At 40.8% G+C, this 14,906-nt stretch overlaps 1 protein-coding gene across 1 annotated transcript; it reads left to right on the top strand.

Annotated features, from left to right (window-relative positions):
• The first annotated feature begins 3,245 nt into the window (after positions 1–3,245).
• LOC130463146 (uncharacterized) lies at positions 3,246–13,287 on the top strand. Its single transcript, XM_056832193.1, has 7 exons — positions 3,246–4,137; positions 4,261–4,610; positions 4,836–5,651; positions 5,749–6,086; positions 11,283–11,458; positions 11,654–13,078; positions 13,178–13,287. The coding sequence occupies exons 1-7, from the start codon at positions 3,246–3,248 to the stop codon at positions 13,285–13,287; spliced, it is 4,107 nt and encodes a 1,368-aa protein (XP_056688171.1).
• The last annotated feature ends 1,619 nt before the right edge of the window (positions 13,288–14,906 follow it).

A 14,906-nucleotide genomic window follows, 5' to 3' on the forward strand; every position in this document is an offset into this window, starting at 1 on the left:
GAAGAGCTTCGTTACACATACCTACCAAGAGAGGAGAATCAGTTCGCCGATGCACTGGCAAAACTAGCATAAATGATCAACATTCCAAATGGCATGGCTGAAATGCCACTTACAATTGAAACACGTCAAGAAGCAGCATATGTCCATGCTATTGACGGTGTCGAACCTAACGAAGATCAGAACCAATTTGTACAAATCATTTCCATATCAAAACAGATCAGTACATATCATGTCCATATAAGAACCGATCAGTACAGACCATATCAGATCAAATCATAACCGATCAGTACATATCTTTCTAGATCAGATCGGAATCGATCTGTTTAGATCAGATCAGATCAGATCAGAACAAAATCGATCATGTCCAGATCCTAACTGATTTGTACAAATCATGTCCATATAAGAACCAATCTATACGGATTAATATTGATACGTGCAGATCATGTCCAGGTTTGGATAGATCATAACAGATCAGAAACGATCTATCCAGATCATATCAGATCTGAACCGATCTATCCAGATCAGATAAAAATCAGAACCAGATCATGTCCAGATCAAACCGATTTGTATAGATCATGTCCATATAAGAACCAATCTATCCAGATGAGAATCAATACGTCCAAATCATGTCTAGATTAGAACCTATCTGTATAAAAGATTTAAACCAATGTGTCTAGATTAGAACCCATACTTCTAGATCAGAATCGGTATGTCCAAATAATGTCCAAGTATTGACCATTATGTACATATCAGAACCGATATGTCTAGATCATGTCCAACTTAGAACCGAGTTGTCCAGATCATGTCCAAATCATAACCGATCTATCCAGATCATGTTCAAGTTTATCTAATACATGGAATAGTTAAATAATGACTAAAGTCAAATAAATAATGTGTAATGTATAACAACAATATTATAAATTTGAATAAAATTTATTTTACATGTAAATCATTAAATATTAATAATTGTAGATTTTATTTATGAAAAATCAGTTCAGATCATATCAGATCGGATCAAATCAGAAAAAATATGTTCAAATCATATCAGATCAGGAAAAATAAGGTGAACTAAACGAGGCATAAAAGATTATGTATGAGTTGGGCTTTCTATCAACATGATCTCCTTAACGAGGACGCGCGTTAGGGGCTTAGGAATGGCTCACTCAGCCATTCAAGCAGAAATTTCAGCCTGTTTGAAGGGGTGGAATGGGCTATCGTTACTTCACTTGCAAGCTAGTGTCTTCATCCAAGACTTTGTTAACCTTGTCAATAATCTTTGGGAGAGGGGTGTCATGGATGTCCAACTGCACTGGACATTGTCAGTTATCCAAAAATAGGGAAAGGAATTTACTCATCATGACACACATAAGGTGGATCATCAGCAAGTGAATTATCGCATGAATTGGCTCAAACAACGATAAATTGAGGGACTTCTTTTTCTTGGAGGTTAACTTTTACGCTCGAGTCAAATTAGAGTTTCTTTTAACACTTTCCTCTTGTTTTGTACTTTTACTATATGTTTTAAAAATGACAAACATCAAATTATAAGAGTATGTTCAACAACAATAACAATACTAGTTTTAAGATTATTACTTCATCCATCCCTTAATATTTGTTTTGTTGCATTTTTTACCTTGTATTATATACAAGGTAATTAAAAGAATTTGTACATAAATTTCCTCTCATAAGTGTTAGGGGGGAAAATACCTTCTTGATGACGTGGTCAGATATGCCAAGTGGAGCACATGTGGCTGCCAGCAAGGCATGACAAAGAACCCTTCCATCTTGCTCCCAACGGCTAAGGGAGAGGCGACGGTTACAAGCCGTTCCCCGCAAGCCCCAATTACCTACTTAATGCCCAATTATGTACATTTAATGTTTGTACGTTACGTTTTATATTATGTAATGCCTATAAAATGGCTTAGCTAGATCAGTTTACATATACAAAATACAAAATAATAATAATACTCTCATTTCATGATTTTACGACTTACTCTCGTTACTCTAAATTATCTTGCTCGATCGATTGTTAGCACCATCATCAAGGCAAGTTCGTCTCTAAGTAGAATTTGCCCAAAATAATTTGCCGCCCACCATGGGGCTGACAATCAAAAGCAGCTCGATAATACCATTCCAATCACCATGGCCGGCAATGCCAGCTCATCCAACGATATCACTCGTCATTTTGAAGCCATGGAGCAGCACATCAACATCCTCCAAAAGGAGAACGAAGCACTGCAGTCCCAAGTCCGATATGCTGCCTCCATCGCCACCGGGTCTAGGTTCCAGTACCGGCGAGACACCTCTGGGCTGAGCCGCCGCTTGACCTCGACGTCGCCCATGATCACCCCCTCCATGTACCCTTTGGCGAACCCGGAGGCCCAATCCTCGAGCAGATCCGTGAATTTGAGCCGCTGCCAAGTCAGCCCCGTTCGAATCCGAGTTGGCGGCCTCCCCCTCCAGCTCAAACATTGTCTGCAGGTACATCGACGACCGTTGTTGCCATAACGGCTGCCCAAGTCACCTCATCTCAAGTCGGCATGACGACATCCACCATGGTGTCGGCACCCGTCTCCAATCCGGCATCTCGTCCATTACCTCCTCCAATGGTAACCATGTCGATGCCCCTACCCGTCTCGGCTCCATTACAGAGGCCAGTACCGACGACCCAAGTGTCCTGGGATCAACTCTTCTCCCAGCAAGTCGTTCAACCCGTTGTCAACCTAGTCACTTCAGCACCAGGAGCACCTCCCCAGATAATGGCGGTTCTCTTGGCTAGTCAAGCACCACAAGCAGTGTTCCCACACACCCCGATGCGCCCGGATTCCTCTCGAAACTATTCCCTATACAACACTCCTAACAGGTCAGTTTTTCCGATTAGTCATGGTTTCGTAACTCCTTTTCCTTATGTTGCAGGTACCAGCGCCACCCTGGGGACACCTCCCTTCATGCAACAAGTCGTACCGCAATTCACTCCTCATCAACCTCACAATATATACCCACAAAACACCTATTACCAACATCTCCAAGCCAGCCTTACCGAAACATTCAGCCCCCTCGTTCCAGTGCTCAACCGCATCTGTGAAAATACCAACCACCAACTCCAACAAATCATGACCATGATAAACTAAATTCCAAGAGTACCAACTCCAATCAAAGAAGCCAGCCTAGATAGCTATGCCGACTCACCATATGCCAACCCCATCGACGCAATTGACATCCCGAAGCGGTTTAGCCCACCCAATATGCCCATGTACGATGGAACAACCGACCCCAGAGAGCACATCTTGACCTACAAGCAGCGAATGATGACAATCCCAGTTCCCAAGCACATGAGGGAAGCTAGTCTTTGCAAAGGATTCGACTCGACACTGATCGGACCCGCTTTGAAGTGGTTAACCAGCCTGCCAAACGGATGCATCACTTCCTTTGCCCATCTCGACAACATGTTCAATCAGCAATTTGCTAGCAGCAGAGGTATGGAGAAGCAAACAAGTGACATGTACCGTGTGGTCCAACGCCCAGACGAACCTCTGAAGGATTACATAGCTCGGTTTATCAGAGAGAAGGTGACTGTACCAGAGTGTGACGTCCCAACTGCAATTGAAGCGTTCAGACAAGGATTGTATGGTGAGACCGACCTATGGAGGGATCTAATCAAATACCCCTGCAAGACGTTCGAAAAAGCCCAGGCCAAAGCAATGACTCAAGTCAGGTTGGAAGAAACTCTTTACTCCAGGAAGGGAACTAACGACTACACCAAGACGGACAGGCGACTACCTTATCCCAAGAGAAGCAATGATCGTCCTGCCCCTTATTCCCGACCTCAACATGTAGCAGTGGTGGAAGAAGACGATGACTCTGATTGGAAGAACAGTCCAGACCTTCCCCCGAGAATTAACGAATATTCTTTTTGTGTTGACACTGTAGGTTTGATGAACCACCTATCAAAGATGGGGAAAGCAGTGCAATGGCCGCCAAAATCCAGCAAACCCGACTCGAAGAAGGATCCCTCAAAGTGGTGTGACTTCCATGCTGACATTGGCCACACTACCAACGAGTGCGTGGCGTTAAGAAGAGAAGTGGCTTACTTACTCAAGAACGGATTCCTCAAGGACGTTATGTCAGACAAAGCTCGTGGCGTCATCAACAAGGACAACTCAAACTCTCCTTCTTGACCTCCTCCACCTCCTCCCCATACTAAAACTGTAAATTTTATTGCTGGAGGTTCTGACGTTTGTGGTTTGACTTATTCTGCAGCGAAGAGGCATGCTCAAGAGAATGAGGTCGACAGACCAACCCGAGCCGTAGCCGCGAAGTATCTAACCCCTATATCTTTTGATGAACTTGATGTAGGGGACATCTCCGATAAACATCACGATGGTTTGATAATATCCATCCATGTCGGAAACTATATGATCAAACGAGTCCTGGTCGATAACGGCAGCTCCACCAATGTCATGATGCTCGACGCCCTTAAAGAGATGGGGCTCAACCTAGACACAGATGTCGTCAAGAAGTCCACAGTTTTGATAGGGTTTAGCGACGAAGCAAAGACCATCTTTGGAGAAGTCACTTTACCCGTCTACACCCAAGGGGTCAACCAACAGGTAAAATTTTGTGTCGTTGATTGCCCTTCCTCTTACAAAATTATCTTAGGCAGGCCTTGGATCCACGACATGAAGGCCATCCCATCGACATACCACCAGATCATTAAGTTTCCAACTCGATGGGGGGTTCAAGAAATCAAAGGAGACCAGCAAGAGTCCAAAGAGTGTTACAAAGCGGCCCTGAAGCCTTCGGCCACCAACAAATCCTCATTATAGCAACTACAGTCCAGTTCCGACCCGACAGGTTACAAGGAGCCCAAGTCCGAACAGCTCGACGAAGTCATCTTGGATCCTGCAAAGCCAGAGCAAGTTGTCTTTATTGGATGTGATGTGCCTGACAACATCAGGTCGGAGCTTATAACATTTCTCAAAGCCAACGCAGATTGTTTCGCATGGTCCCATGAAGATATGTCAGGTATCAGCCCAGACGTCATCACTCACAAACTCAGTGTTGATCCACATCACAAGCCCGTCAAACAGAAACGACGGAAATTCGCTCCAGAACGCAATCAAATCATCAACGACGAGGTTCAGCAACTACTAGACACCGGGAAGATCAGGGAAGTCAAATACCCAGATTGGCTGGTCAACGTCGTAGTAGTCAGAAAGAAGAACGGGAAATGGCATGCTTGCATAGACTTCACCGACATCAACAAAGCATGCCCTAAAGACTCCTTTCCACTACCCCACATCGACGCCATGGTTGATGTTACTGCTGGGCATGAGATGCTCACCTTCATGGACGCATTCAGTGGATATAATCAGATCTTGATGCGGCCAGATGATCAAGAGAAGACCGCCTTCATCACGGAACGTGGAACTTACTGTTACAAAGTCATGCCTTTCGGCTTGAGGAACGCTGGCGCTACCTATCAACGCCTCGTCAACAAGATGTTCAGAAAACAGTTAGGAGACACTATGGAAGTCTACATCGACGACATGCTGGTAAAATCCAAGAAAGCTTCAGATCATATCTCACACCTCCCACAAGCCTTCGACGTATTACGAGAATACAACATGAAACTCAACCCCACCAATCTCGTTTGGAGTCTCCTCTGGAAAATTCCTAGGTTACATGGTCACTCAAAGAGGCATCGAAGCTAGTCCCGACCAGATCCGTGCAATTATCAATTTACAGTCACCTCGAAACCAAAAGGACGTGCAGAAGTTGGCAGGAAGAGTGGCCGCTCTCAACCGTTTCATCTCCAGGTCGTCAGATAAATGCAAATTGTTTTACGACATCCTCAGGAAAAACAAGAAGTTCAGCTGGACCAACCAACACGAAGCTGCGTTGCAGCAACTCAAACAGTACTTGTCGGAGCCTCCGCTGCTATCGAAACCAAAAGATGACGAAGAATTACAAGTGTACCTCGCAGTCACAGAGTCGACAATTAGCGCAATCCTAGTACAAGAAGAAGACGACAAACAATTACCCGTCTACTATGTCAGTAAGTCCTTAATAAGCGCCGAAACAAGGTACTCACATCTCGAAAAACTTGTACTCGCTTTAATTGTCGCTTTGATCTACTAAATTACGCCCTTATTTTGAGTGTCACCCTATAACTATTAGAACTAACTATCCCATGAAGTCAATCATGAGGAAACCTGGATTATCTGGCAGGATGTCCAAATGGGCAATAAAGTTAGGTTGCTACGACATTAGGTGTAACACCCTAATAATTTCTTGCTTTTATAAAATCATTTTTCCAACTTAAAATAAAGGAATTACCAAAGCATTACCGCCACCGTGATAACGGTTAAGGCTATTACCAGAATTACGCAACGGAATTTAATGTCAAACTAACTTTTAAAAACATAATTAATGAAATATCGAGGCCTCCTGCAATTTGGAACCATAATGGCCCAAAACCCAAAGTATAAATAATTCAAACCTTTCAAACATAATTAAAGTATTATTAAATAGTTCAAAATACGGAAACATGCAACTCTCTCGATCATCCCAAGCCACATGATTCCGATCTACCAACCTGCTATTTTATTCTACTCCCCATCAATGCAAGTGCAAATGATAGATCATCATAGGGTCATTAAGGCAAAGGCCATGACCAAAACACACAAAGCACGTAGTCAGCAAAAGCTGAGTACTTAAAAGAATAGAGTGAATAAAACTAAAACATGCATCACTCACTAAGTACTAATCATCATGCAAAAGCCATATAATAATAAACAATCAATCATGAATATAAGACTCGACTCTTGACTCACAATTTAATTAGAATAAGCTTCGAACGGGCAAAAAGAATATTCCATAAAGGAAAGGTGTTGGGAGCCAACCATACACCAAATAATAAATAATAAATTCGGGCCATACCGAGTGTCGGGCTATACCGACGGAATTCCTGCGCATATTATAAATGAAACAACGTCTTGTATCATTAGTAGGAGGATGAGCTTTCCGGCAAGACTCCCCCCATTGTTCATACTCAAGGTATATACGTTCCCAGAGTTTTGAAGCTTTTTCTGGTTGCACTTTACGTTTATTAATATTTTATTAAAGGTGAACTCAAGACTCAACAATGTACATTCATACAATTAATAAACAACAACCAAAAATTTTTTATTTTAATGCGTTAAGACTTGTGATCAACCAAGCAAGACTCTTGTGAAATTACCACCATGTTCCTCCTCACCAAAGTGAGGCTCCACATCATGCACATTAACATGAGGGTTGTGCCCTTGCACGACAAATCCTAATTCATTTCATACATAATATTTCCAACTGAACCCTACATGTGCGGTGGCTTACGCGAGCTAACCCTTCACATGTGGTAAAATAAATAGTACAACGAGGTACGAATAATTGGCTCAAAGTATGCTAGACATCCCGTACGATAGCATACAAATAAATAATCCATCCCTTGCATGTGAACCAAACCATACATGCATAAATATTGAACAACATGATTGACAATGAAATCCATGCTCATAATAATTTCAACATGCTTGTTCAACAATTAATCCAATAAATCCAACATCATAAATCACATGCTCGTTCACCAAAATAAACATGATTCCACATAATATAATTCACATCAACAACAATCATGTAATTCTCTTGACAATTGGTGTGGTCGCCCTAGACTTGTACGTACCTTGAACACCTAAGCGTAGGGGCCACTTTGCAATAACGAGCACTCAACTAGAAATCACCTCCTATCATCAAAATAATGAAACTTAAATTATTTCCATGTTCATTAAATTTCCAGCAACTTTATAAAATTTAAAACCTCATTTAAACTTTAGAATTCAATCGTTTTTCAATAATATAATCGTCTCGATTTGCAAAATCAATCCCTAGTACGAAAACATACTTTTTCCGCCTTTAAAATCAATAAAAATCAACACTTTAAGCCTTTATTCAAATCTGAAAATATAATTGATTATCATAATTAAAATCATCACCAAATTATGCTAATGAATTGACTCATTAGGTCTAGGTTAAAACCCTAACTTGAAAATCCCAATAAAACTAATTTATTATCATAAAAATCAATTCTTTATTCAATAAACAAATCTGAAAATTCATCCTTTAATAATTAAAACAAGCCTAATGAATCACAACAAGCAAATCCTCAAACCACGGTATTCATAACCGGTTCCCAGCATTTTAATTACTCAAAATAATATTAATATTATAATTTAAAATACGGAATTTAAATAGAATAGGTAAGGAAGAAGAGAATTATACCAATCCGGCCTATAGCACGGAACAATCACGAATTAAAGTGATTGGGCGAAAAGGGATTGAAAAACGAATAACAACGAAACAACACAACACACGACACACCACTCGTGTGTGCATGTGCAGCGCGGAGGGAAGAGCAGCAGCAGGGGCGAAGGCACGCGGCAGGGCGCTGGTGCGCTGGTGCGGGGATGCGAGAGGCGAGTGGGCGAGGAAGGGCAAGGCACGCAGCAGCATGCAGCACTGCTGGGCGCGGAACGAGAGAGGAAGAGAGGGAGTGTGCGAGTGTGTGGGCAGCAGCGACAGCACCACACAGCAACAACACACGCACATCAACGAGAGGGCAGCAGCGAGCAAGGCTCGTGCTTGCTACGTGTGGACCGAGCCGGACAAGAGGAGAGGGAAAGAGGAGTGATGGGCAAGAAATCAAATTAAGGGAGGGTTTATGAGATTTTAGGGGTTCATTTAATGATGGGGGAGTCCTATTTATAGGCTCCCTATTTCTAATGGGCTAGGCTTAGGGAATTTGAATTGGGCTTAGGGAATTAAATGATTGGGCTAGCTTAGGACTTGAATTAAATTATTTTGATTGGGCTCGTTTAATAAAACGAATTGGACTTTTCATTTAAAACCTGAAACCTTTAAAAATCATTTGCAACCCATTTAATTTCCTGACTCAAGAATTAAATTCGTTTCGTAATTAATTAAAATAATAAATATTCTAATTAATTAAAATACATTAAATAAAATACATTTAAATATTATTTAAATGCTAATTAATCGTAAATGCTTTATAAATATAATAAAATATACTTATAAATATTATAAAAATACGAGGTATTACAGTCTACCCTCCTTAAAAGAAGTTTCGTCCCGAAACTTGGGTTCGGAAATCAAAATTCAACACAAAACTTGAGACTTTCTGAGACTTTCAATGCGTTCATTTGCAAAAAAAAATTAAGTTGTTGTACTCCTTACATGATTAAACAGGACAATAATAAGTGCAAATTCAATAGAAAGCACTAAATTGAGCATAAAATAGGGGAAAACAAGGTAAAAACGAAATTAATTAAGAAATAACTCCTAACTTAGTTGAAATTATTTAAATTAAAATCGAAAATTAATAAGAATTATTGATTAAATAAATAAATAAATAAATAAATTTCGGATAATTAAAAATAAAAAGAAATCCGAAAAAAATTTAAAATATAAATTCGGAAAAGATATTCGAATAATAATAAATAAATAAATAAATAAATAAGATAAATAAATAATTCGGATATTTTAAGAAAATCCGAAAATAATAAAATTTATTCGAAATTTTCGAGTGAAATAAAAAAAAATTCGAAAAATTTAATTAAATTAAATAATATCCCAACTTTTCAACTCATTTCAAACGACCCAAAATAATTGACATTTGACCTTTAAAATATTGAGTACTCAAAATAATACGTTTTGACTTTAGGAAAATAATATTTAAAAATCCTAAAGTTCCGCATTAGTCTCCGATTACCACTTTGTAGTATTGATTACTACAAAGAAGGAATGAAACTAAGCTCTAGTATACCACTTTGTAATAACGAGCACTCAACTAGAAATCACCTCCTATCATCAAAATAATGAAACTTAAATTATTTCCATGTTCATTAAATTTCCAGCAACTTTATAAAATTTAAAACCTCATTTAAAACCTTTATAAACTTTAGAATTCAATCGTTTTTCAATAATATAATCGTCTCAATTTGCAAAATCAATCCATAGTACGAAAACATACTTTTTCCGCCTTTAAAATCAATAAAAAATCAACACTTTAAGCCTTTATTCAAATCTGAAAATATAATTGATTATCATAATTAAAATCATCTCCTAATTATGCTAATCAATTGACTCATTAGGTCTAGGTTAAAACCCTAACTTGAAAATCCCAATAAAACTAATTTATTATCATAAAAATCAATTCTTTATTCAATAAGCAAATCTGAAAATTCATCCTTTAATAATTAAAACAAGCCTAATGAATCACAACACGCAAATCCTCAAACCACGGTATTCATAACCGGTTCCCATCATTTTAATTACTCAAAAGAATATTAATATTATAATTTAAAATACGGAATTTAAATAGAATAGGTAAGGAAGAAGAGAATTATACCAATCCGGCCTATAGCACGGAACAATCACGAATTAAAGTGATTGGGCGAAAAGAGATTGAAAAACTAATAACAACGAAACAACACAATACACGACACACCACTCGTGTGTTCATGTGCAGCGCGGAGCGAAGAGCAGCAGCAGGGGCGAAGGCACGCGGCAAGGCGCTGGTGTGCTGGTGCGGGGATGCGAGAGGCAAGTGGGCGAGGAAGGGCAAGGCACTCAGCAGCGTGCAGCACTGCTGGGCGCGGAACGAGAGAGGAAGAAAGGGAGTGTGCGAGTGTGTGGGCAGCAGCGACAGCACCACACATCAACAACACACGCACAGCAACGAGAGGGCAGCAGCGAGCAAGGCTCGTGCTTGCTGCGTGTGGACCGAGCCGGACAAGAGAAGAGGGAAAGAGGAGTGATGGGCAAGAAATTAAAGGGAGTGTTTATGAGATTTTAGGGGTTCATTTAATGATGGGGGAGTCCTATTTATAGGCTCCCTATTTCTAATGGGCTAGGCTTAGGGAATTTGAATTGGGCTAGCTTAGGACTTGAATTAAATTATTTTGATTGGGCTCGTTTAATAAAACGAATTGGACTTTTCATTTAAAACCCGAAACCTTTAAAAATCATTTGCAACCCATTTAATTTCCCGACTCAAGAATTAAATTCGTTTCGTAATTAATTAAAATAATAAATATTCTAATTAATTAAAATACATTAAATAAAATACATTTAAATATTATTTAAATGCTAATTAATCGTAAATGCTTTATAAATATAATAAAATATACTTATAAATATTATAAAAATACGAGGTATTACATTAGGTATGAACCTCGCACAACCATCAAGTCGCAGGCTCTAGCAGATTTTGTGGCTGACTCCAGCCCAAGTATCCAACATGAAGACGACATGGAAGTCAACATGCTAACCGATGATGGACTCTCATCCACATGGACCCTACACACTGACAGCTCCTCCAACATACGGGGAACAGGTCTGGGTATTGTGCTAAAGTCGCCACAAGGGGACACCATAGTGCAATCTGTCTGTTGCGAGTTCAAAGCTACCAATAACGAGGCGGAGTACGAAGCCTTAATCTTAGGATTGTCACTAGCACTCGACATGAGTATCCGTCGACTTGAGGTACGTTGTGATTCATTATTGATTATCAGTTAAATTAACGGTTCGTACGCAGCAAAAGATTCTAAGATGCAGGCCTACCCGGAAATAGCCAAAAAAATCGTCAGCAAATTCGACTCATGTACCCTGCAACAAATACCAAGAGATCAAAATACCCAGGCTTACGCCTTAGCCAACCTTGGCTCAAACATCAAACCCAAGCTCACCACCATCCCAGTAGTCCACTTGGTGTACCCAGCCATCACAAAAGACAACTTACCCATCACTGAGCAAACTCCACCAACTCAAATGCCCACATCATGGCGCGACCCCTACATATATTGGCTCAAACACCATACCATCCCACCTGGAATCACCTACGAAAAATCCTTCCGTATGAAAGCTTCCAGATTCATCCTAATCCATGGGGTACTGTTCAGGATGTCAATTGCAGGACCATACCTGAGGTGCTTAGATCATGACGAGATCGTGTCAACATTGAGGAACATCCATGATGGCGAATGCGGAAATCACGCCGGAGGACGAAGCTTAGCACATAAAACTCTAACCATGGGATATTTTTGGCCAACTATGAAGAAAGATGCGATCACCTTCGCCAGGAAATGTGACTCTTGCCAACGGTTTGCATCTATCTCTCACCAACCTTGTGAAGAACTCCAACCCATCTTGTCCCCTTGGCCCTTCATGAAGTGGGGAATGGATATAGTGGGTCCCTTACCACAAGCGCCAGGGCAACGCGTCTTCATGTTGGAAATGACCGATTACTTCTCCAAATGGATCGAAGTAGAAGCATTCAAACGAGTCCGAGATACTGAGGTCATCTCATTCATCAAGAGGAATGTCCTTAGCCGTTTCGGAATTCCCTCCGAGATCGTCTACGATAACGGTTCTCAGTTCATCAGCAATAAAACCAAAGAATTTTGTGGCAGGTACAACATCACCTTGCACACCTCAACACCAAGGTACCCTCAAGAAAATGGCCAGGCTGAATCAAGTAACAAGATCATCATCAACAACCTCAAGAAACGCCTCGATGACGCCAAAGGAAGATGGGCAGACGAACTACCTATGATCCTTTGGGCTGACAGGACGACACCCAAGACGGCAACTAATCATACTCCTTTCTCTTTGGTCTTCAGTTGCGAAGCTGTTATCTCTCCCGAAGTCGAACTCCCCACGGAAAGAAGTAGTTCCATGACACCAGGGATGAACGACTCAGTCCTATCCTACGACATCGACACCGTTGACGAACTCAGGGAAGCAGCATTGGTCAGGATGGCATCCTACCAACAGGCAGTCGCAAAAAATTACAACAACAATGTCCGAGTTCGAGTATTCCAACAGGGAGATTGGGTTCTGCGCAAGGTCTTTCCAAATAAGAAGGATCCTCGACACGACAAGTTGGCCCCGACCTGGGAAGGGCCCTATCAGATCGTAAGACGAACAGGTCATGGCGCGTACGAATTGGTCGATAGAGACGGTACATCCATCCCAAGGAGCTGGAACGCAACACACTTGAAGTTGTATCATTTCTAAACATTTTGTAAATCCACTCTTTTTAGTTTTTTCTAACGTACAGGAAAACTGGTGTCCACCAACATCATGTCGACATCCCCATACTGGGGACGGCACGACACATTCTCGACTCGAGATGATCTCGGATGCAATCACAATAGGACGCAACGATGACGACAAGAAATTCAGATAAGTCCCCTATCTTTGTCTCTCTCTTACTTCGATTTCGATTTTTTCCTTCATTATCATTACTGACTTAGGCATCGGAGGGCCGTTGGCCACACCAACGGCCAACCTTGACGCCATCGTCTCGTTTTGCAGATCGCAACTTAGAGATGACACGACCAAACACCTAGGAGGAACAACAAACATACACATACGACACGACTTCGTCTAGTGTTTCTTCTAAACTCTTTTCTTTTCCTCTTCTTGTCGCAATTTCTCTTCTATTTTCATGTCGCTCTATACTGACTTAAGCATCGGAGGGCCGTTGGCTCCACCAACGGCCAATCCTCACGCTCTGCTATGTTGACAGTATGATGCCAACATGATGACGGATTCGACAAGAAGAGGGTAGATCGGATAAAGTTAAAAGATAAAACACAAGGAAAAAGATTTGAAGTCATACACTGTAGACACCTACTTTTGTCTCCATTCCCGAAAGGGAAAGGTTCGATGATGAAAGCGTAAATCTCCACTTGACAACGCATCTCCTATAAAATAAACGAATCTCAATTCCCCTTTTCATTTCACCCGCAACCTGCTATTTATGGAAACATGCTAAAAATAGTAACTGCCGTAAAAGGTAGCTTCTAAAAGTGGCAAATCATAAAAGATAGAAACCTGTCAGAATTAGGTGTTGCATTCCAACATAAATCCTAAATGAGATAGAAAACTGCGAGAATCCTATTCCTAATATGATTCGGAAATAAGAGTTACGTATTAATTAAAATCCTAACGAGCCTAGAGTTCGTAACGGGCCCAGACGCATTCCGTCATAAAATTGATACGCGCTAAAAGACTCGAATTAATCTCAAACTCTACGGATTTCAGGAATCCGAATCTGACCAAGAAAACAGCCCAGACCCTATTTTCAACGCCTGGCCCTGGGCGCCGAAATCTTCGGCGCCCAGGCCTGGGCGCTGAAAATACCTGGGTACGTGTTTTTTCCTAATTCTTTATGGATTAGAACTCTGCAATTCTATTTTTCCACGAACTTTTCCCTATAAATAGACCCCTAAATTCGACGAGAAAGGAACACAACAACGACACACAATTATATTCTGAGTATTGACTCCAACCCTTAGCCTAAGCCTCTCGCTGCGAAACTGTTCACGCGTTCTGTCGCAATCGATCCATAAATCGAACAGAACGTATCCTGTCCCATAATTGAGATTCGTTAAATAAAAAGGAGAAATAGCAAAGTCAAAATGGTTAGTTTTCTGAGAACCGTGACGCAGCTCTCAAGGGTGCGTCGTAATGTGTCCCTTTTCGATGATTTAACTGCTTTCCTCGCCCTTTTTATGAACTGTTAAACTAACCTAATCTGATTGTTCTATCACGCCTAACAAATATAATATTTTTGGGAAATCGGATTATCATGCTAGGTCCCTTAATGCTATTTAAATCAGATAATCACGATCGAATTAGTATTATATGTTGCATATTGCTAAAATCAATTCAGATTAGTTTAATAGTTAACGCATGTCCCTTCAATTATTTATGCTGAGCTAGTAAGGATATCCTGCCTCTCGGTAGTTACAGTCCCCCGAACCCTCAATCTCTACCTTGCG

This window comes from Spinacia oleracea, chromosome 6, assembly GCF_020520425.1.
Source record: "Spinacia oleracea cultivar Varoflay chromosome 6, BTI_SOV_V1, whole genome shotgun sequence".
Taxonomy (NCBI): Eukaryota; Viridiplantae; Streptophyta; class Magnoliopsida; order Caryophyllales; family Amaranthaceae; genus Spinacia; species Spinacia oleracea.